We start from the raw sequence: 24,969 nt of genomic DNA on the forward strand, positions 1-24,969 counted from the left end.
CATACAGACCAGAGTTCCTGAAGATGTGAGCGTCATGTACCTTTCCCGGCCATCCCACATTGATGTTGGTGAAACGTTCCTTGTGATCTACCAGTGCTTGCAGCACCACTGAAAAGTACCCCTTTCGGTTTATGTACTGGCTGCCTTGGTGGTCCGGTCCCAAGATAGGGATATGTGTTCCGTCTATCACCTCACCACAGTTAGGGAATCCCACTGCAGAAAAGCCATCCACTATGACCTGCACATTTCCCAGAGTCACTACCCTTGATAGCATCAGCTCAGTGATTGCGTTGGCTACTTGGATCACAGCAACTCCCACAGTAGATTTGCCCACTCCAAATTGATTCCTGACTGACCGGTAACTGTCTGGTGTTGCAAGCTTCCAGAGGGCTATTGCCACTCGCTTGTGAACTGTGATGACTGCTCTCATTTTGGTATTCTTGCGCTTCAGGGCAGGGGAAAGCAAGTCACAAAGTTTCATGGAAGTGCCCTTACGCGTGCGAAAGTTTCACAGCCACTGGGAATCATCCCAGACCTGCAACACTATGCGGTCCCACCAGTCTGTGCTTGTTTCACGGCCCAGAATCGGCATTCCATGGCATGAACCTGCCCCATTGCCACCAGGATGGCCAAACTGCCGGGGCCCATGCTTTGAGAGAAGTCTGTGTCCATGTCCTCATTGCTCTCGTCACCATGCTGTTTACAATGCTCATAACTGCCACAGTTATCTGAGCGGGCTCCATGCTTGCTGTGGTATGGCGTCTACAGGAGAGTAGAGTTGCAGGGGAAGCGGTGATTCGATGACCAGTTTTGCAGACCTACTGCACTGTCTGCTGCCAGGACACAACAGCTGAGCAGGCTGCACGCTTGCCGGGGTATGGCGAGCCAAGAGAAGCCGAGCAGAGTTGCAGTGGAAGCGGCCCTGCGAGACCACCAGGAGAGCAGAGTGCCAGCGGAAGTGGTCGTTCAGTGACGACTATGGTTTGCAGACCTACTGCACCGTCTGCTGAAAGCAGTATGGTGTCCGCACGGAAAAAAGGCGTGAAACGATTGTCTGCTGTTGTTTTCACGGAGGGAAGGGCGACTGACGACATGTACCCAAAACCACCTGCGACAATGTTTTTGTCCCATCAGGCATTGGGAGCTTAACCCAGAATTCCAATGCGCGGTGGAGACTGCAGGAACTGTGGGATAGTTAACCACAGTGCAATGCTCCGAAGGTCGACGCTAGCCTCGGTACTGTGGACGCACTCTGCCAACTTAATGCGCTTAGTGCATTAGTGTGGGGACACACACAATCGACTGTATAAAATCACTTTCTAAAAAATCAACTTCTATAAATTTAACCTAATTTCGTAGTGTAGACATACGCTTAGTTGAGAACCACTGCACTAGATGACCTCGATTAAAATTCTGCTTAAAACTGAAATGAGTTTTGTGATCCTGTTCCCAGCAGACATTTCTCACAAATATTCAACATAACTTGCAGGCTAAAGGCCATGGACTAGAGTAGTAGGAAATCTGCAGGTTAGGACTGAAATGCCTTGTGGGAGCTGTGTGGAGAAACTTGCACAGTATCTGCCTGCTCTGTGGCAGCCAATACTTACCAGTAGCAGTACTATTATTGACATGCAGCAAATTCACATGAAAATACAAATTAAAAGGCAATATTTAATATTATTGTCTAACATGTTCTAACTTTAATTGCCATGAAATGTCAGATAGCTAATAAGATTAACTAAAGTATTTACAGTACCTTGTATGGTATCCTTATGGAAGACATAAGTATATATTTTATCATCATCGTAAGCAGCAAATACACCTTTATCTATTGGCCAGTTTTCCCACAGAATGCCTTTAATGGTTGGTGGAAAATTTGGGATCTCATGAACACCATCATTTACCTACAAAAAATAGTAATGTAAAATTATTTAGTAAGCAGAAAGCAAATGAGACACATTGAATAGTGTGATCAGTTCTGGTCACCCATCTCAAAAAAGATGTAAAAGGAATAAGTGGTCCAGAACTGGGCAATGAAAATTACTGAGGACATTAGAAGACTTTTATATGGGTAGAAACTGGGAATAGTAGAATTATTTAGTTTAGAGAGAAGATGAATAATGAATGTTACTAAGAAGGTAAACTGCGTTCTCCTCATTTGCCTTTCTTATAAGACAAGAACAAGGGGGCACAGTGAAGTACATTTATAATTTATATATATATAATTTATAATACAAATTTTATTACTACACAACACACATTTGTCTATGGAACTCTCTGCTTCAGATGTTGAGTCCAAGAGCATAACGGGCTTAAAAATGAGACATTAATATGGATAATGAGAAAATACACAGTAACATTAGATAAGATAAAGTAATTATAAACAGTACGTAAACCAACTGCCTGGGGTTAAGAAGAAATTTTTTCCACGGGCAAGCTTGGTCTGATCTGATGTGGAGATTCTATGTCCCTATATTATCACTAGGCTACTCCCTCTGCCACCTCACTTTTTTTTTTGGGTGGCAAATCAGTCCAATTGGCACATGTTTCTTTATGCTGTGATAAAACACACCATGAGTAGAAATAACTTACAGAGAACTCTGCTTGTAAGTAAAGTGGAATGAATGTCCTGAATTAACTTACTGGGTAATACACAAAGCCATCACTTTTGTCATCAATGAAAACCAATCTGGTTCCATTGGGGTCTGGAAAGATTTTTCTCACACTGACAGGATGCCGATATTCATTCACGTATTGCCAGTCTTCAATGTAGAAATAGTGAATAACACCTGTCTAATAATAAATAATAGAACAATCAGAATACTGGTACTACACAAGTAACTACACTGGACCCTCGCTATAACACGGGATTTGGGATCCATGCGCGGTACAGCGTTAATGCAGGGACCGCATTATAGAGGGACTACGTTAAAATGAATTGCAATTAAAGTAATTAAATTTGGGATCCATGGCCGCAACCATGTTATATGCGAATCTGCGCTATATAGACACGCGTTCTAGCAAGGGTCCAGTGTATAAAATAAACAATGTTGAGGTAATTCTTTTTGATGGAGTCACTCTAATGTTACTCCATTTTGGTTTGTCCTATCTTGGAGTGCTAAGCGTAAGGAGTATTTAAGGAAGAGCAATTGCAGTGTCTTTGGCCTTCTTTTCCCCATTGGAAGCTGCTCTGGGGGGGACGACAGGAGAATCTAGGGCATTTTTTGAGGCAACCTTGATTCCTGTGTGAATGTGTTCTCCTGGTTGCCGAAGAGGCAAAAGTACTCTTCAATATACTCTGGTAGAACAGAGGAGCAGAAAAAACACTTTCTCTCTAGTCCCTTGGCTGAACATTCCTCCCCCCCCGCCCCCAACGCAGAGCTGTAGCAAGGGAAAGCTGCAAAATCAGCTCAAAGAAATTTATCCCCCTCTCAAATATTTAGAATTCTGAGCCAAATGGATTAAAAACCATCTAGAAGTGGAATATGAGTTTAGAAAAGTGCTGGAGAAAAAATGAGAGATTTCCCTGTGCCCATGGTCTGCAGACGAAGGTCTGCTACATTCTGTACGGTTCTGGAAGCAGAGAGAATTGGATGGCTCTCTAGAGCAGGGTTTCTCAAACTTCATTGCACCGTGACCCCCCTCTGACAACAAAAATTACTACACGATCCCAGGAAAGGGGATCGAAGCCCGAGCCCCAGTACCCCAGGCTGGGGGGCCAAAGCCCAAGCCCTGCCATCCTAGCGGGTGCCGAAGCTTGAGGACTTCAGCCCTGGTGGGTGGAGCTCAGATTTTGCCTTCAGCCCCAGCAAGTCTAATGCCAGCCCATGCAATCCCTTTAAAACAGGGTCCTGACCCACCCTGGGGTCCCAACCCACAGTTTGAGAAAAGCTGCTCTAGAGAGAAGGGCTTAGCATGTAGTATCCAGAGCTATCAAATTTGTCTCTGTCTCCATATAGCAAGTGTGATGCTCTTAAAACCTGTGTACCTACCTTAGAAAAAAAGTGAATTAGTTATTTAATTAATGCTATATTTTAATATGGAGAAATCTTTTAGGGATTCTTTCCATTTTCCTCTTATATGTACAGAAGATATTTTAAAAATCACACAAAATAGCCAACTGTAAAACTCTTACACACCCCATTGTTCAGCTGTGAATTCAGTATCTTATATTAAATCAGTAACATCTTAGAAAAAATAATTTAAAAAAATGAAATAACCAAAAAGCCCAATAATTAATTGCAAAAATCACTAATGAGCTTTTAAACTATGTTACTAAGCCAATGATGGTGTTGGAGACTGAAATGCTACCTTTCCTTTGGAAATCCCGCATAGCATCTTATGTAGAGTAATTAAGGGCTCAATCCTTTGAAGTACTTTGTACCCTGAACTTCCATTGAAATCAGTAGCAGTGGAAAGTATTCAAAACCCCATAGAAAGTGATCATCATATCGAAGGTTTGAGCCCATGGGATACTGAAGCTCTAACATCTCACCCAAAGGTCTTTTACAGTGCAACAGAATGTTCTATTGAACCATTAACTGGCCAAAAAGTTGTACATTTTCAAAACATTTTCTTTGATAAATTGAACAAGAAAATTATTTACTTTATGGTTTACAGTGGAAATAATATCACTACTATAAAATAAAGGAACAGAAGCTCTTCTGACAGTTTTAAAATGTACTAACAACTGCACATGATGTTTTAAAGGGAAGTTATATAAATGTCAGAAACAACTTGACTCAGAGAGACATGTTGTAGTTTTACTGTCTTAAACCTTGTCTACAGTCTTGCAAAAATTCCAACTGTGGTTGACACCAGGATTTTTGAACCAGCAGGTAAGATTTGAGGAAAGAAAAAAAAGAGGTTTCTGAAAGAGTGCATATTCTACATGAGAACATAAGAATGGCCCTACTGGGTCAGACCAAAGGTCCATCCAGCCCAGTATCCTGTCTAACAACAGTGGCCAATACCAGGTGTCCCAGAGGGAGTGAACCTAACAGGTAATGATCAAGTCATCTCTCTCCTGTCATCCATCTCCACCCCTGACAAACAGAGGGTAGGGATACCATTCCTTACCCATCCTGGCTAATAGCCATTAACGGACTGAACCTCCATGAATTTATCCAGTTCTCTTTTAAACCCTGTTATAGTCCTAGCCTTCACAGCCTCCTCAGGAAAGGAGTTTCACAGGTTGACTGTGGGCTGTGTGAAGAAGAACTTCCTTTAAATTGTTTTAAACCTGCTGCCCATTAATTCTATTTGGTGGCCCCCAGTTCTTATATTATAGGAACAAGTAAATAAACTTTTCCTTATTTACTTTCTCTACACCACTTATGATTTTATATAACTCTATCACATCCCCCCCTTAGTCTCCTCTTTTCCAAGCTGAAAAGTCCTAGCCTCTTTAATCTCTCCTCATATGGGACCCGTTCCATATGAGTTCTAGTTAGTTATATGGTTAAGACTTCTTCTTGGAAGACAAGTATATCATCTCTGTGCTGGCTGCTAGTCTGAAATGAAGTTTAACCCCAGATGCACAACATCTGCTATTATGATGATGAGCTACAGCCACACAGCAAGAGTATAGTACATACATTAAAAAATACCAGTGGATAAAAATCCAAATCTACTCATTCTTGATGAGCCCAGAATAATCTTCTAAAGAAAACAATTCATACAACTGCCAGACAATTTTTCTTTCTACTGCTTGTAATTTCTCTCATCTCTCTGCCTGATCATCTTGGTTATTCTAGTTTCTAGACTTCTGCTCAAAAACTTACATTAAAAATTGTGAGGAAGTTGTGGGTTGTGCCAACACATCCTTTGGTTTTCATATACCTGATGCCAGCCCAGATAATGATGTGTGGCTGTTTATCACTTCATTCATTTTTCAAAGGTGCTTCTTCCGTTCCTTACCGTCCACCAATGATGTCAGCCTTCACACACTGTATGTCCACTCAGAACTTTCTCAAAACTCCATTTCCCATCACTCCCAACATATTAAATGCATTTCATGAGCTTGTCCTCAAAGCCACCACCCTCTCTTAATTCAAATCCCTCTGATAAAAGAGATTTTTCAGCTGCTCTATTCTGTGTAAGTGTAGTGGGGCAGTCACTCCACTCCAGTTAAGAAGGGGTTAAAAGCAGCCAAGGGAGGCTGGTTGGGTGGCCACACCCAATTAGGGTCCAGCTGACCCTGATAAAAGGGCAGACTGAGGGAGTGAGAGGACACTCTTGCTCCAGCTGAGGAGCAGAGAGGACCAGGTTGCCTGGGAGATCAAGCAGGGTACCTGAGGCAGAGCAGGGCTGGGGAAAGGCAGGCAGAGCTGAGGAGCTCTGGCCTGGTGAGTCCCCAGGATGAGGCCTTACTAAAGGGCAGGGGAGGTACTAGGGCTGCAGGGAGGCAGCTGGGGCTGGAAAGGCAGCAGGTCCAAACCCCCTTGCTGATGAGTGGCCACTTCAGACTGCAGTTTGCCCTGAGGAAAGGGGCTAGATGAGGACTGGCAGTGGGTCACTGAGGCAAGGTGGGATGAGGGGATTGGGATTCCCTGGGGAGGGGAGACCCAGAGTGTGGGGGCACTGCTGAGGGGCAGCACCCCAAGGTACGGGGCACCGGAGTCTGGGAGGAACACGGGGGCTGAAGTGCGATAAGTGGTGGAGAGCAGGATGAAGCAGGCACCGGTAGAAAGACACCAGCCTGCAGGAGGCACTCCGAGGCTGGAACTGAGCTAATTCCCAGACAACAGCAGGAGACGCCATGGCGGTGAGTGCCTACCGTACTACAGTAAGGAATACAGCATTAAGAACATTGCCCTGCCATCACTAGCTGAAGCAAGGGAGAAATCAAAATTAAACTTATTTAAATTAGTAAAAATTGGAGAGGTAACAGTGAATCCTAATGTTAAGATGCATATAAATGTATAAGTGGTCATAGTTATAAGGGTTTAATAACTAAGAAAGGCAGTTTTAAGTGGTTACAGCCAGGGACAACAAGATGGTGGTAACAGGTAATCACAGCCAGAGTAAATGGTGGCCTTGGACCAATTTGGCCTATAGCAAACTGGCAGGCTGCGGTGAGATAAAGGTCACTACAAAACTTGAAGGGAGGGGTCAGTTGAGCATGGCAAAGGTTTTCAACCACATCCAGCGTTGATTGATAGATGCATTTAGCAGCTGTGATTGGGTTATAAGAACAGACCAATCAGAGTAGGCTTAAAGATGAATGGAGGATAGGTATGCTAACAAGAAGGACTGAGGAAGTAACCAATCAGAATAGGCCAAAAAGCGTGTATAAGGCAGAAAGCTGAGATGCTTGAGTGTGTGTGTTGGTCATTGTCAGAGACATTGGAATGAGAGAGCAGAAGGAAGAGAGTTTGTCAGCAGGAGAAGTCAGAAGAAGCAGGAAGAGAGCTGAAATCACTAAAGAAGGGAAGAACAGGGCTAGGGAGCTGTTGTGGCAGACCAAGCAATCACGCAGAGGTGTAAAGTCGACAGAAGGGATAGAACCTGGGAGCTTAGTGCATGAGCCTCTACTGAATGAGCTAAAAGCGAACTAGCTGTTAGCTAAGGCTGTAGAGCAGACTCATTTTATCTCTCTCTCTAAGAGACCTTGGTGCCACTAGATGGGACAAAACACCACACCCAGGAGGTGTGTGGGTTACAGAGTCAGTAGCAGAGAAGCAAAGACAGCAGCAGCAGCTAAGAAGTAGCTATGACAGAACAGAAGGACCATTTGATGGATCTGAGGGAAAGAAGACTGCGGAAAAGTAAGCATGACGACCATAGTATAAGGAGAAAATAGGATATATGAATCTGTATGCCTGAGATAATAAAGTTGGATGTTTGTGTATGTATGTTTGTTACTATGTATACAGTTTTAATATTTAAGTAAGAACTTGCTTTCAGCATCCTACATGTGACTGATCACTGCATGTAGAATGTAACCACTTAAATATATTTCCAGTTGGATGGTACTACAGTATTGGGTACTTTGATGTGTATACTTTTGCTAACAGAATTTGTGTTTTGTTTTGTTTATATATGCTTTTAAGATTTATTGTATCAGAGAACATTGATACATTAAATAAAGAATATTTTTGTTTTCAAAACTTACACCTGAGTGTCAATCCTTTGAGTGGATAGCTGTATCTGTGTACTCCCAAAGGTCAACAGAGTTAGCCTGTTCTGGGGAGTTTTCCAAAGGTCAGAGGGGAAAAACCTCTGGTAAAATCTTGGCAATTCCTTTAGGGTGGCTCACCTCCTTTCACCTACCAAAACCAGACAAATTGAGAACTGATTTACTGATATAGGCAAGCCACTGCAGGGAGTCTGATTTTTGGGGGTAACACATCGTGAAGACACACTTCTAAAGCAATGTCTACAAGAAACTCTCTCATTAATAATGCAAGGTTGAGGGGCAACTCTAGATATACAGACAATTTATAAAGAAAGCCAAACAAACTAAAAATAATTGTATAGGTTAGGATGTGGCTAATCATTACTGTGGTAACATAAGAACATAACAAAGGTCCATCTAGCCCAGTATCCTGTCTTCTGACAGTGGCCAATGCCAGGTGCCCCAGAGGGCACCTGTTAATCCCTCCACTCTGTGTATCTTTTTAGACTGTGAGCTGTTGGAGGCAGAAACTGTGCCTTTATGTTTGTAAAGGAGACGGCATGTGGTGGATGATACTCCTATGCAGTTGTCACATAATAGTTCCTCATAATCTAGGTTATCTTCTTCCTGCAAGTTGTAAGGCTCCTAGCACAATGGAGACCTAATCCTTGATAGATACCCCTGGGCACCAGTGTAATAATAATAAATTCAATAGCAGTTTTGACAATGACTTCAATGAAAGCAGGACTTGGCCTTAAGTTACGAAGCTGAGCCAAAACCAACTGAACCATCAACCAAAACCAACTGAACCATTGTAATGTGCCAGTGCAACTGCATCACACACAGACCTAAATAATTAAGGAAGCTGGCTAAAATTTTGTCTCCGTTTGCCTAAAATATAGCTTGCATACAAAGTAAGTCTTGGTACATTGCATAGCAGAACCATACACTTTATGCCTATTGTATGAAGAGAAATAGTCCAAGTAATCAAAACCAGAAACTTATTGAATCTAAGAAGAATTTGAAACAAGTAATATACTTACATCTGTACCATAGATGAGGAAATCACCAGTAAGAGCATGGCACAAGATTCGACATTTATCATCCACCGCTGGGAAAAGTCGAGTCTCTCGTTCTTCCAGAGCATCCAAACCTTCACCTTCTATCTAAAGTATAAGGAATAAGCAAAACTAAAATCACCACCACTAGTGAGATATTAATGAATTTTGTCTGTATGAAACTGACACTAAGGCATTACCTTAGTTGTTATAACTAGCTCAGATTTGCCCTTTCATATGTACCACTTATAAACCACTAGCTGCTCCCCTAAGACCTCATACAGAGCTTCCAAAGAAAGCTTGTTAAACACCTCATAAGCTAGCACTTTCTTCTCATCCACTGCCACTTCAAGACAGAATGTACACTTCTGCAAGCCACCTGTAACTCAGTTGTTGTTCTCATGTTTGCTACTAAAATACTTTTTTGGAAGGTTTTAAACTCTACCTCAGTTAGTTACATCTCCTCACCCACTCAGCACCTAACTTCCACTCAGACCAATTTTGCTATCATTAGGACTCACAATTTCTTCCTCAGTCTATTGCCACCTCAGTTCAGCTGGCCTTTCAGAGTTCAAAATCTTATGTATACTTACCATATGCAACTGGACTTTACCCTCAAAGAGTGCAGCAGCATAGTCAGAATTAAGACATATACTGGTTACTGTCCCCAGATACTCCATGTCTTTAAGCTTTTTTACACCTACAGAATTTAAGGGGAAGGGAAGGGGCAAAAAAAAAAAAAAAAGAAATTGTGCATGGTCCATTTTGCGTTCTTCCTACCTACCTGAGTAATTCATAATAATCTAATTATTATAGGCAGGGGAGTAAAATGTGGAGAAGTAGGAGGAACTCTTGACAGAAACATGGGAGACTATGAGACAGCAGTTGCATCCTTATGTTACTAAGGGTTAAAAGGGACCCTCTTTCCCCAACAAAACCTCACTAACCTACAGTTAATCCATCTATGCTGGACCTTTTTCCCTTTAGAGTAATCTTTTTATTCATAAAAGATGTTGGATTGACAAGTACCGAGACTTAAGTCTGTTGCCTAAAAAAACAGGTATAGCACAAACTTTTCCACTCTGCCCCACCAATCCATCTAAACTCTGGAGGGAACACCGCTAGGAATTTGAGAATAGTTTAGCCTCAGCCTCTCTGTTAGGACTGCCAATATCAACTGAGACCATTAACTAATTTTACATAAGCCAAACAACCTTCATCTGGAAGTGACTTTCAGGCAGCATGAGCTGCGTTTGACCTGATGACATAAAGAATAAAAGGCTTCATCCAATCCTGGGAACCCTGAATTTTTGTTCTAATTGCCTCCACAATGTCTTGTTTGTACTAATCCAAATTCTGGGAATCCAATGTGCAGTCCTGAATTTTGGTGTCCCATGAGATTATACAATAACAACACCTTGCACTAAGTAGGATATTAGAAGAGTTAAACAAAACACCTATTTTATAAAATGGACATATATTTTGCAGATAATGGTTGATATGATACTTTAAGATAAGAGAACTACAGTCATACTTACTATTCTCTCCAAGTACATAAAACCAAGCACGATTATTCATTCCTACAGCCAAATGATAAAGACCTACAGCAACAAAGTTTGGCTCCACTTCAACAGAAACTGTGATTGGTAGCTCCTATGAGAAAATCATACCAAATTTTCTCATTGTTATTACTTATTTAAAAGTTACACCTAAATTAAGTGAAAAATTAATAGGCTAGCATACTCCTTCAACATGATTGGCCACAGTAACTTCAAGAAGAGAAGTGAGGTACGCAATCCGTGTGCCGCAAGCATCTCCAAGGATTGGAAGCTTTGTCAAGAAGACATGAAGTGAGCCTCTTTGTGTAGACACTGCCAACAACTGTCCATCATCTGTCCAAGCCAGGTGATCTAGACCTAAAATATTGACAAGCTTTTACTACAACAACAAAAATAGCTACTTGGTTGTCAGTGAAACCCACAAACAATTCTATTGTTTTTAAAAAATGTGACCATGTCGAAGTTTCATTACTTAAGAATATTTTTTCTAGGGCTGTTGATTAATCGCAGTTAACTCATGCAATTAACTAAAAAAAAATTAATCGCAATTAATCGCAGTTTTAATCACACTGTTAAACAATAGAATACCAATTGAAATTTATTAAATATTTTGGATGTTTTTCTACATTTTCATATATATTGTATTCTGTCTTGTAACTGAAATCAAAGTGTATATTATTCTTGATTACAAATATTTGCACTGTAAAAAATAAGCAAAATAAATAGTATTTTTCAATTCACCTCATATAAAGTAGTGTCATGAAAGTGCAACTTACAAATGTAGATTTTTTGTTGTTGTTACATAACTGCACACAAAAACAAAACAATGTAAAACTTCAGAGCCTACAAGTCCACTCAATTCTACTTCTTGTTCAGCCAATCACTAAGACAAACAAGTCTGTTTACATTTACAGGAGATAATGCTTCCCTCTTCTTATTTACAACGTCACCACAACGTGAGAACAGGTATTTCCATGGCACTTTTGTAGCCAGCATTGCAAGGTATTTACATGCCAGATATGCCCCTTCATGCTTTGGCCACCATTCCAGAGGACATGCTTCCATGCTGATGACACTCGTTAAAAAAATGTGTTTAATTAAATTTGTGACTGAACTCCTTGGGGGAGAATTGTATGTCTGCTGTTCTGTTTTACCCACATTCTGCCATGTATTTCATGTTGTAGCAGCCTTGGATGATGACCCAGCACATGTTCATTTTAAGAACACTTTCACAGCAGATTTGACAAAATGCAACGAAGGTACCAATGTGAGATTTGTAAGGACAGATACAGCACTCAACCCAAGGATTAAGAATCTGAAGTGCCTTCCAAAATCTGAGAGGGACAGGGTGTGTAGATGCTTTCAGATGTCTTAAAGGACCAACACTCTGATGCGGAAACTACAGAACCCAAACCACCAAAAAAGAAAATCAACCTTCTGCTGGTGGCATCTGACTCAGATGATGAAAATGAACACGTGTCAGTCTGCTCTGCTTCGGATCATTATCGAGCAGAACCAGTCATCAGCATGGACGCATGTCTTCTGGAATGGTGGTTGAAGCATGAAGGGACATATGAATCTTTAGCACATCTGGAACGTAAATATCTTGCAATGCCGGCTACAACAATGCCATGCGAATGCCTGTTCTCACTTTCAGGTGACACTGTAAACAAGACATGAGCAGCATTATCTCCTGCAAATTATAACCAAACTTGTTTGTCTGAGCGATTGGCTGAAGTAGGACTGAGTGGACCTGTAGGTTCTAAAGTTTTACATTGTTTTATTTTTGAATGCAGTTTTTTTTTTGTACATAATTCTACATTTGTAAGTTCAACTTTCATGATAAAAGAGATTGCACTACAGTATTTGTATGAGGTGAATTGAAATATACTATCTCTTTTGTTTTTTTACAGTGCAAATATTTGTAATCAAAAATAATATGAGTACTGTACCCTTTGTATTGTGTTGTAATTGAAATCAATATATTTGAAAATGTAGAAAACATCCAAAAATATTTAAATAAATGGGACTCTATTATTGTTTAACAGTGTGATTAATCGCACAATTAATTTTTTTAATTGCTTGACAGCCCTAATTTTTTCACACCCTTTGTACTTAAGTATAAAAACCTATGTAGAATGGAACAGAAATAGTTTATCATCACAGACCATAACCCGCTAATTTGGTCTTAGTTTCAGAGTGAATTTTATCGAAATTCACAATAAATGAATCCAATATTGAAATAGGAGGTAACAGTGGGAGGGACTCCTGCTCCAGAGATATACATACTCTTAGCACAAGAACATGCCTCTCAGAAAAGCAAAACGGGAAAAAATAAACACATTATTATTTTAGTAATTTGAATATACTATGTTACAGATTCAAAAATACTGGACAATCAACTGTTTTGAAAAACAAGATCTATGTGTTTTGTTAAAAAAAAACACCAAACCTCCGCCCGCAAAAGCTATGTTAAATACCCAGTTTGGCAAATAGACCATCTCATAATACATACACATTGGAAAGGAGGGAGTTTACAATAGTCTATATTTAGACAGCTTTTCAATAAATATTCTTCTCTGTACATTCCTCCCTGTAAACATGTTAATGTAAACAAAATTCTGTTTTACATGATTTGCCAAAATATCTATCAGCTTTGGAAACTTTATCATACCTTTATTTTCATCATCCAGGTTTATTATAGCATACATTTCTTTCAGTTCTGACAGGTCATGAATCTTAATGCTAAAACAAAATATAAACAAACAGTCACTACCTTTACTAGAACTACCATCCTAACCATCATGAACTGAAAGTAGTTAATGAAGAAAGAGAAGTTCATTATGGAGAAAAAAAAATATTAAAGGGAGAATGCCAAGTGCTTTAGGTTCCCCAAATATGTAGTTTTTGAAAAACAGACACTGTCAACCTAGACCAGGGGTGAGCAAACTTTCTGGCCCGAGGGCCACATCAGGATTGCAAAACTATATGGCGAGCCAGGTAGGGAAGGCTGTGCCTCCCCAAACAGCCTGGCCCCCGCCCCCTATCCGCCCCCTCACTCACTTCCTGCACCCTGACTGCCCCCCTCAGAATCCCCAAACCAATCCAACCCCTCAGCTCCTTGTCCCCTGACCGCCCCCCCCGGACCCCACCCTTATCCAACCCCCCCTGTTCCCCATCCCCACCGCCCCCCCAAACGTCCGCCCAATCCAACCACTCCCTGTCCCCTGACTGCCCCCCCCAGAATTCCTGACCCATCCAACCCCACCTGCTCCCTGTCCCCTGACTGCCCCAACCCCATATCCACACCCCCACCCCCTGACAGGCCGCCCGGGACTCCCACGCCTATCCAGCCCCCCCGTTCCCCGACCGCCTCCACCCAGAACCTCTGCCCCATCCAACTGCCCCCTGTGTGCCCCCCGGCACCCTCTGCTCCCCACCCCCTTACTATGCTGGAGCCAGCCACGCTGCCCCATGGCCTGGCAGGAGCAGCGGGCCAGAGCGCTGGCAGCGCAGCACACTAAGGCTGCGGGGGAGGGGGAACAGCAGGGGAGGGGCGGGAGGCTAGCCTCCCCGGCCGGAAGCTCAGAGGCCGGGCAGGATGGTCCCTGTGGCCCGCAGGCCATAGTTTGCCCACCTCTGACCTAGACGTTATATACTTTAGTATATATAGGAAGCCAAGTAAAAATTAATTTAGAGAAATATTAAACTGAAATCATTTCCCAAAATCAAATGTGTCTGACTCCTTGTATGCATTTTAGTTTCTGCACTGAATACTGAGGCTGGTTGCACAGACATCATGTTACTTATATGGATGCATGATTATGATCATAGAGCGCTCTTCCTGGACACTGGGAGAATGATCCATCCTCTCATGGGACAAAAATATTGAGAAGCGGAAGAGGAGTTTTCCATTCAGGACTTTAAGGATGGGAAAAATAACACTACCCTTTCTCATGTGGCTCTGTAAAGATACACTCATGCACACACATAGAAGCACCCGATGGGCTAACACTGAATCATGGACCTAAGCAACTGGTCCCTGGACCACAAACACTAACATCAGTTAAAAGTTGCTAGATTCAGAACACAGGAGCATGAAGTCTTTGTGCTGCTACTGCACTGTGGAACTTTCCTACCCTGCTGCATCACTTGCCTCAACCCTATTCTGGAGGGATTATCCCTAAGTAAATTACTTTACAGTAACTGGAATCCTTCAAGATGTACTGTCCATATATATATTCTACTCTTGGTGAGCATGTACCCCATGTGGTTGAGATTGGATCTTTTTGCCAGCTGTATCTTCTGGGGCCACACATGTTCCTGAAGTGTCCACATGCTCCAGGACTGAGGGCATAATGGGCAGTGTGTGCCCAACTGCCACTTAGTTCCTTTGCCACCACCTAGGTGTTATAGGATTCCATAGTAGCAGGGAAGGAAGGAGGGTTGTAGAATATATATGGACAACATATGTCAAAGAACGCCATTTATTGTAAGTAACTTTTCTTTCTTCGAGTGCTTGTCTACATATATTCCACTTTTGGTGGCTCACAAGCAGTAACCTAATGTAAGGAAGTGGGTGCTTGGAGTATACTTAAAGATTGCAGCACTGTTCTGCCAAAAGAAGCATCAGATTTCAATGCTTCCACAAGGGAATGGAAGTATGAACTGTATAAGTATGAACTGAACCCCAAGTAGCTGCCCTGAAGATGTCTGGAATGGGTATAGTTTGCAAAGAAGCTGCAGAGGCTGCCTGGGCCCTTTAGAAAGAGCCCTAATCTCAGCAGGAGGATATAAACTAGCTAGCTCATTACAGACCCTGATATAGCCCAACATCCATTTGGATACTCCAAGCTTATATCACTTGACCCTTCATTCTGTCAGCAAATACTATCTTGTAGAAACTCTGAAAGATCTGGACCTTTCCAAAAAAGGTCCTACAAACATCATGGACTGCAAGCTGAGAAATCCTAGGTCCCTGGGGAGGTGCAGGAAAGGAGGTTTTACTCTGGATGGTGGAGCAGAAGGGTGGTGCCTCATATGATGAGGACGTCAGGAGTTCTAACAGGGCCATAATGGAATGTTACATGGAAAAGGTCCTGGGGGCCAGGAGAAGGGGACCAGGGCATATGTCTATTCACATACCCCCTATATGATATAGCCATGAATGAAGCACTTGACTCTCTTTCAGAGGCATAAGGATCAAATGAGGGGGTCCTTGGTGAATATGTAGGGGATCCCTCCCTGCTGTGCTGGGAATTTGATGAGAAGCAAGAGCACTCTACTTCTAAGGGGGAGGCTGCTGAAGCTAGTGTGCTAGGTTACAATGTTAACCTGCACTGAGCAGACCACCCAGTCTGCACTGAATGACCACCAGTCATTCTGGTGAGGAAATTTAGCTCTGTGTAGAGCAATGGAGATTCTGGCTCATGAGGACATGAATATCCTTTGATACAGCATGCTTCTTCACTATGGAGAAAGGTGGTGCCGTAATCTCAGTGTGGCGATGGATAGCACCAAGGTGGATTATGCTGATGTGTCCAGTGCTGAAGTACTCATTGTCGAAGGAAACAGTACCAAAGAGACCGGTATCAAAAAGGGTTGGTGCTGCAACAGTTGATGGCGGAGCACTTGGTTTTGAAGTAGCCCCTGATGCTCTGGTCTCAGAGGCAGCTAGTTTTGATTCCTGAGACGGTGCCAGAGTTTTGGTAACTTACTCCCTCAGAGTTCCAGAGGTATTCCACTCAGACAAAGGAGTCTCTTTAGATTGGGAGTGGAAAGGGAACTTGGAGCTCTTTTTACTAGGAATTCCCAGCAGGGATCTGCCCCTGCTCTTCCCAAAGGAGTAATGCTCCTTTTTCTCCAAGGTTCTGACCTTTCCAGTCCTACCCACTTCCATAGTTGGGACAGTCTTAGAAGTTGGGGCCCACAAACTAGTGTAATTGGAACTCATATGGGCTGGACTGAAATCAAACCTGCCTGGGGAAAAGGGGCTCTCCTCACCCTGGATCAGACGCAGGCTGCATAGAGCAGTCAAATACGAACAGCTTAAGGAGTGCCTCTCTTGCCTTCAAGTTCTTTTAGAAAAAGGACTTGCATTTATCAGGGATATGACCTTCTCCATCCAAAAAACGCATCTGGGATATCCATCATTAACTTATAATGGCACCTCACAATACAGAGAGGAGCAATACATAAAGCCAGGCAACTTCAGATAAGACCTAAGCCTTAGTATTAGGAAGAAGCTCCTAATAAAAGAGAAAATGAAAAGAAAACAAGGAAGTAAACCACCAAACCTTGCCAACAGGCAAACTATCCTAACTAACACTAATATAGACAACAATCCACAAAAAGTTGTTGAAAATTGTGTTAAGACACTAAGGAGCTATATCTCACAGATATGGGCAATGATGAACTGAGTGGCACTGAGGCCTGCAAAACCCGTAATGCCTTTAGTATGTGAGCATAATGACATTCACAGCATCTGTGCAGCCCCAATGGACACTGCTGGCCAAAAACACTCCAATCTTGAGTGCCTGGGATGTATAAAGAAAAGGTGTACCTGTGGCACCTTAGAGACTAACCAATTTATTTGAGCATGAGCTTTCGTGAGCTACAGCTCACTTCATCGGATGCATACTGTGGAAACTGCAGAAGACATTATATACACACAGAGATCATGAAACAATACCTCCTCCCACCCCACTGTCCTGCTGGTAATAGCTTATCTAAAGTGATCATCAAGTTGGGCCATTTCCAGCACAAATCCAGGTTTTCTCACCCTCCGCCCCCACACACACAAACTCACTTGTGTGTGGGGGCGGAGGGTGAGAAAACCTGGATTTGTGCTGGAAATGGCCCAACTTGATGATCACTTTAGATAAGCTATTACCAGCAGGACAGTGGGGTGGGAGGAGGTATTGTTTCATGGTCTCTGTGTGTATATAATGTCTTCTGCAGTTTCCACAGTATGCATCCGATGAAGTGAGCTGTAGCTCACGAAAGCTCATGCTCAAATAAATTGGTTAGTCTCCAAGGTGCCACAGGTACTCCTTTTCTTTTTGCGAATACAGACTAACACGGCTGTTACTCTGAAACCTGGGATGTATACGTATCAACAGTGCAATATATATAGACAGGCACTCAAAGAAGAATGAGGGGGATCACATTCAGTCTCCATATCCATTCAAACCCTGGCCTTTCTGCTGAGATTGCCAGTAAGGGTTCCAATTAGTAACAAATGTGGTGGTGGTTTTGGTGAGTCAGACCCTCACCTACTAGAGACTGGACTCATTTTCATTAAGCTACTGAATAATCACCATGTGGAAACAACTGAATATGAAAGTGGGATGGATTTAAACTAGTGATCTAAAGTTGAAAGACTTAAGAGCTTAGTATTCAGCTCTTTCTACCCTCAGGTGGTTGATGCAATAGTGCTGTCTCTTTGGATTCCAACTACTGTGCCCTTCAGTTCTTGCATAATGTGAATGGCATGCATTACCACTCTGGTTTCAATACATTGATCAAGGAAGCGCTCTCTGCCAAAGACTGATATCCTTGTGCCACCTGGATGGCAGGTCTAGTTTATTATTTGCCTTACAGTAGCCATTGCTGAGGCCCCAACCATCATTAGCTTAGTTAGAATCTAAACTCCATCCAGAAGGGGCCACCATTTTGGGGTCCGTCCGTCCAATGCCAAACATAATGCAACCCAGAACTCTGGGTCAGGGTCTTTAGGTGCTACTGTAGTACAAATAATAAATATGAATAATCAGGACTCCGTTGTGCTAGGTGCTGTACAAATATATAATAAAAGACATGCAAACAATTAATCTGTCTGGTTGTTCACAGTGTGAAAATCCAACTCTCACATTATACTCATCATAGAAATTGAGATTATCTTCTTGTCTATTTCTGAGATAAAACTCTTCAAGGATGGTGGCATGGTCTCTCAGTGGAGGGACCCAGCCTTTGGAAACTGTTCCAGGTACTGGTTTGCCCAAGCCAAAGTTTGCTTAGCTTCAGAGCAGGATGCATGCATTTTACCTTGTTCTAAAGGAGTCAAGTTTAGACATCAAGCAAATGGAGGGACTGTCTACACACAGTGTTTGTACCACTATATTTGTTTTAAAATAGACACAGTAAAAATAGTGCAACCTCCCACTTTGTGTGGGCCCACTTATACAGTTGATATAACAGTCCTTACAGCAATATAGCTTATTCCCGTAAATTCAGGTATACTGTTATAAACACCTTTATACTGGATAATTGCATCCACACTTTTAGCTATGTTGGTTTCTAAACAGATATACCGTTATACTGTTACAAAAATGGTGTGCAGATCAACCCTTAGTATCCCATAAATGGGTTAAATTTTCTCAATAGCACATGAAGTGGATTAGATGAACAATTCCTAGTACTACTAACAGGAATTCTGTATCTAATCTGTAGCACACAGTAATGAAAGTATGTCACTAAAACTTTTGTATTCAAGTATCACATTAGCCCACCAGAAAAAGAAAGATTAAAAAAAAAAAAGCAAAAAGAAACAAGATATCAAAAGTCAGAACAATGAAGAAAATAAATAATAGTGTTTGCTTTAAGACACTTGCTATTTCAGACATTTTATAAACAAATACGATAACTTACCAGTTGTCTCCACATGATGCAGCTTTGTTTAGTGATTGTGATATTGCAATGCTGGTTAGGTTATCCTTATGATTGCGAGCTTGAAAAATCTCTTGACCAATCTCACGAATGTGTGTAGAAATAACAACAAAGCACCCACGTGAGAAGCCAATCATGATGTAGCCATCACCATACCTACAGCAAAATCAACATTTAAAGAGAGAGAGAGATGGCTGGGCAGCCTGGCTGCATAGACAGTAACACAATATGAGAAAAAACTCCTGAACAGGATGAAAGTCAGATTGCTGAAGAAAGAAAGAGAAATGCACTGAGTCTTCCTACAGCAGATATAAAAATATTTGTTGGTGGGACCTGTGTCTAGGTCTCCTCGCCTCATTGAGGTCCTCACTGTTGGAAAACAGCAGACAGAAGGCTCCTGGGAGCAGCTTGGCTAGGGGCAGCTCCAAAGCAGGGAAGGGGAGTAGGGCAGGAGCAGCAGTGGATGCAGACAGCAGCAGAGCAGAACTGTGGGGGAAGGAAAGGCACCCAGCTCCGGAGACACCCCCTTAAAACGGCATCCCTGGGCTGTTGCCCAGTCCACCCAACCCTAAGGCCAGCCCTGCTGGGTCTGGTACAAGTCAATATTTTCATTAATGACTTGGATAATGGAGTGGAGAATATGCTTACAAAATCTGCAGATGACACCAACCAGGGAGGGGTTGCTAGCACTTAGAGGACAGGATTAGATTGAAAATGAACTTCACAAATTGGAGAATTGGTCTGAAATCAACAAGATGAAATTCAGTAAAAAGATAAGTGCAAAGTACTGCACTTAGGAAGGAAAATCAAATGGACAACTACAAAACGGGATAATTGGCCAGGCAGTAGTAGTGCTGAAAGGATCTGGGGGTTATAGTGGATCACAAATTGAATATGAATCAACAAACACATAGATTCATAGATAGAGTCATAGATATTAAGGTCAGAAGGGACCATTATGATCATCTAGTCTGACCTCCTGCACAATGCAGGCCACCAAATCTCACCCACCCACTCCTGCAATAAACCTCTCACCTATGTCTGAGCTATTGAAGTCCTCAAATCACGGTTTAAAGACTTCAAGGTGCAGAGAATCCTCCAGCAAGTGACCCGTGCCCCATGCTACAGAGGAAGGCGAAAAACCCCCAGGGCCTCTTCCAATCTGCCCTGGAGGAAAATTCCTTCCCGACCCCAAATATGGCGATCAGCTGAACCCTGAGCATGTGGGCAAGATTCACCAGCCAGATACCCAGGAAAGAATTCTCTGTAGTAATTCAGATCCCACCACATCTAACATCCCATCACAGGCCACTGGGCCTATTTACCATGAATAGTTAAAGATCAATTAATTGCCAAAATCATGTTATCCCATCATACCATCTCCAACATAAACTTATTGAGTTTAATCTTGAAGCCAGATAGGTCTTTTGCCCCCACTGCTTCCCTTGGAAGGCTATTCCAGAACTTCACTCCTCTGATAAACACAATATGTTGATGAAGTGTCAACATGGCTTTTGTAAAGGGAAATCATGTCTCACCAATCTACTAAAATTTTTTGAGGGTGTTAACAAGCACGTGGACAAGGGTGATCCAGTTGATATAGAGCAGTGGTTCTCAAACTTTTGTACTAGTGACCCCTTTCACATAGAAAGCCTCTGAGTCTGACCCCTCCTTATAAATTAAAAACACTCTTTATATATTTAACACCATTATAAATGCTGGAGGCAAAGCAGGGTTTGGGGTGGAGGCCGACAGCCTGCAAACCCCCATGTAAGAATCTTGTGACCCCTGAGGGGTCCCGACCCCCAGTTTGAGAACCCTTGATATAGAGTACTTGGACTTTCAACAAGCTTTTGACAAGGTCCCAAATCAAAAGCTCTAAGCAAACGAAGTGTCATGGAATAAGAAGGACGGTCCTCTTGTGGATCAGTAGTTGGCTGAAAAATAGGAAACGCAGAATAGGAATAAATGGTCAGTTTTCACAACAGAGAGATGTAAAAGAAGGGGTCCCCTAAGGGTCGGTACAGGGACCTGTGCTGTTCAACTTTTTCATTAATGATCTGGAAAAGGGGGTAAACAGTGAGGTGGCAAAGTTTGCAGATGATACAAAATTATTCAAAATGGTTAAGTCCAAAGTTGATTGTGAAGAGATACAAAAGGATCTCACTAACCTGGGTGACTGGGCAACAAAATGGCAGATGAAGATTTAATGTTGATGCACAGTGGAAAAAATAACCCAAACACACAAAATGATGGGATCTACATTAGCTATTACCACTCAAGAAAGAGATCCTGGAGTCAATGTGGATAGTTCCTTGAAAACAGCCGCTCAATAATGCGGCAGCAGTCAAAAACGCTAACAGAATGTCAGGAACTATTAGGAGAGGGATAGATAATAAAACAGAAAATATCAAGATACCACTACATAAATTGCTGGTACACCCACACCTTCAATATTGCACACAGTTCTGGTCGCTACATCTCAAGGAAGATATATCAGAATTGGAAAAGGAACAGAGAAGGGCACCAAAAATGATTAGGGGTATGGAACAGCTTTTCATATGAGAAGAGATTAGAAAGAATGACACTCTTCAGCTTAAAAAAGAGATTAAAAAGGAGGAGTATGATAGAGATCTATAAAATCATGAATAAGGAAATGTAATTTAACCCTTCACATAACACAAGAACTAGGGGTCACTATGAAATTAATAGGCAGCAATTTTAAAATAAAACACTTCTTCACACAATGCATAGTCAACCTGTGGAACTTATTGCCATGGAATGTTTGAAGGTATAACTTGGTTCAAAAAAGAATTTGATAAGTTCATGGAGGATAGGTCCAACAATGGCTATTAGCCAAGATGGTCAGGGACGCAACTCCATCATCTGGGTGTCCCTAACCTCCAACTGCAGGAAGCTGGAACTGGATCACTTGAAATTGCCCTGTTCTATTTACTCCCTCTGAAGCATCTGGCATTGGCCACTGTCAGAAGAAAGGATACGGGGCTAAATGGACCAGTGGTCTGACCCAGTATGATTGTTATGTTCTTAATGGGATAAAATTTAAAAAAAAGGCTAATATCATTCAGGGTGTATTAACAGGAGTGTTGTATGTAAGACACTGGAGGTAAACTGTCCCACTCTACTCTGGTGAGGTCTCAGCTGGAGTACTGTGTACAGTTTTAGGTGATAAACTTAAATAAAAGATGTGGACAAACTGGAGATAGTCCAGAGAACAGGAACAAAAATGATAAAAGGTTTAGAAAACCTGACTATGAGGAAAGATTTTAAAAAAGACTGGGTATATTTAGTCTTGAGAAAACAAAACTGAGGGGGAGATCTGATAACAATCTTCAATTATCTCAAGGGCTGTTATAAAAGGATGGTGATCAATTGTTCTCCATGTCTAGTGAAGGTAGGACAAGAAGTAATGGGCTTAATCTGCAGCAAGGGTGATTTAGGTTAGATATTAGGAAAAACTTTATCTAACTATTAGGATTATAGGCTTCCAAGGGAGGCTGTGAATCTCCATCATTCAAAGCTTTTAAGAACAGATTAACATTTGTCAGGGATGGTATAGGTTTACTTTGTCCTGCCTCAGCAGAGGAGGCTGGACAAGAAGACCTCCTGAGGTCCCTTCCAGCCCCACATTTCCATGATTCTATGTCCCTGCCTCAGTTTTCTCACCACTCCAGGGCATTCTTTGGGCTGTCCAGAGTGCTTGGGGACTTCTGGGCTCTAAAAACTGAGCAGGACCCTCCTGCCCTATGAGGCTGCTACTTGCTAGGTGATCTTGCTCTCTCCTGCCTCATGCTGCTTCTTCCTATCTAGCTCACTGTCACTGTATGTTCCCTTATTTAAACTCCTCCTGGTCACCTGGATGCCTTTGTTCTACTCCTGGTAAGTTTCTATTGCTTCTCCTACCTTTCCCCCTCCTTCAGAGGGGTAAAATAAACTGGATTTCCAAAGTTTGAGATCACTCATCATTCCCAGGTGTTTGCATCTGAACAGGGTCGTTGAGTCCTGAGCCATCACCCCATTGTATCTGTCTGGTGTGTACCTGATATCTGTCAGCAATGGTGGATCCACATACATCCAGGCATTTTTACATACATACAGCAATTTTTCATAATATAACTTCACATCAACTAGAATTCATAAATTGTACAGACAGAGCCCCAATTCATCAAAAATGGAAAACCGTAAATGGTCATTAAGATAAGAGAAACTCTTTACTGAAAGGCTGCATACAAGCTGGTTACTCACCCAGAGAGTTGTTGAAGGGGTTTTATTGGTATGTCTAAACAGCAATCAAACACCTGCAGCTGGCCTGCATCAGCTGACTTGGGGCTGAGTTGTGGGGGTAGTCACAGACCCTGGGCTCCAGCCTGAGCCTGAACGTCTAATTTTACAGTTTCGCAGTCTGAGTCCTGTGAGCTCAAGTCAGCTCAAAGCCAGCCACGGGAGTGTATATTTTTGTAAATAAAACAGATTATACCAAGAATGTACCCTGACTCTGTGTCACCAACTTCTCCTCCAAACAGAAACCACTCACTAATTTCAGCAACCATATCATTACTAGGTGTGGAACTACATCTCTACTGTTTCATTTTGACATCACTGCTTTTTAAATAACAGAATTTTCAGTAAAGGGGAGTGTAAATTGCAGATTCCTTCAGTCTAGTGGTGACCAAACTTTTCCTGTTGTGTCCCCCCTTATCAGTAATGGAATCTGTCCGTGCCCCCCCTCCATTACTGCAGTTGGCTCTTGGGATGAAGGTGGAGTCGGGGGCAGAACTGGGGATGAGGGAGGAGCTGAGGCTAGAGGGGGAGATGGCCGGGGGGTGGAGAGGGAATGAGGGCAGAGCTGGGCTGGGGGTGGAGTAGGGGACATAGAGGAGCGGTGGCTGGGGCCAGAGCAGACCTGCGGCTGGAACTGGGATTGGGGTGGAGCTGCAGCTGGGGCCAGAGCTTGGCTGGGGATAAAGCGGGGTTGGGTGGTGCTCCCTCCCCGCTCCCTGTGGGAACTGACCTGAGCCCCACCATGCACTCCCTGAACATTCCTCCATATTCCCCTAGAGGGGCGCACCCCACAGTTTGGGAACCACTGCTTTAGTCTAAAAGGAATATTGTATTAAAAGGACTACTGTATAGCCAAAAAAATCCTGATGTGATAGTGGGATAAATATCAGAAATGAAAATAAATAACATTAGAAAGATAAAAACCTCAGCTTTTTCTTGCGATATTAAGAAGTTAGTGCTTACTCACCATCTATAGGTTACAATGTTGCCATAGCGCTGCTGGAATTCTAGATCAATTGGGTTATCAGGATCATTCAAATTAAAAAGAAACAATGTTTTCTTGCCAACCACCACGCTTACCTGCCAATTGACAAAGTGAAAAACATACCCAGTGAGAACACCATTTTAAAATAAAAACACTACTGTTTTTACTAAAAGAAAAGCTTTTATCCTTCAGAATTCAGTCCAAGGTCTAGTTCCATTGGTCAAGTTATAACACAAAATCAAAGGACATGGTGTTTTTTGGGATGCAGAGAATTGTCAT

General features: G+C 42.3%; 1 protein-coding gene across 1 annotated transcript in view; it reads right to left on the minus strand.

Moving 5' to 3' along the window:
• The window catches only part of WDR19 (WD repeat domain 19), an 84,397-nt gene that overhangs the window by 53,120 nt on the left and 6,308 nt on the right, over nt 1-24,969 (minus strand). The window contains exons 3-11 of the mRNA XM_077814601.1: nt 24,673-24,785; nt 19,386-19,559; nt 13,411-13,481; nt 10,921-11,093; nt 10,716-10,830; nt 9,771-9,877; nt 9,163-9,285; nt 2,644-2,793; nt 1,757-1,904 (exon numbers count right to left, since the gene is read on the minus strand). Coding sequence (XP_077670727.1) covers nt 1,757-1,904; nt 2,644-2,793; nt 9,163-9,285; nt 9,771-9,877; nt 10,716-10,830; nt 10,921-11,093; nt 13,411-13,481; nt 19,386-19,559; nt 24,673-24,785 — 1,174 coding nt within the window. The remainder of the gene's footprint in view (nt 1-1,756; nt 1,905-2,643; nt 2,794-9,162; nt 9,286-9,770; nt 9,878-10,715; nt 10,831-10,920; nt 11,094-13,410; nt 13,482-19,385; nt 19,560-24,672; nt 24,786-24,969) is intronic.

This window comes from Eretmochelys imbricata, chromosome 4 (genome assembly GCF_965152235.1).
Source record: "Eretmochelys imbricata isolate rEreImb1 chromosome 4, rEreImb1.hap1, whole genome shotgun sequence".
Lineage (NCBI taxonomy): Eukaryota > Metazoa > Chordata > Testudines > Cheloniidae > Eretmochelys > Eretmochelys imbricata.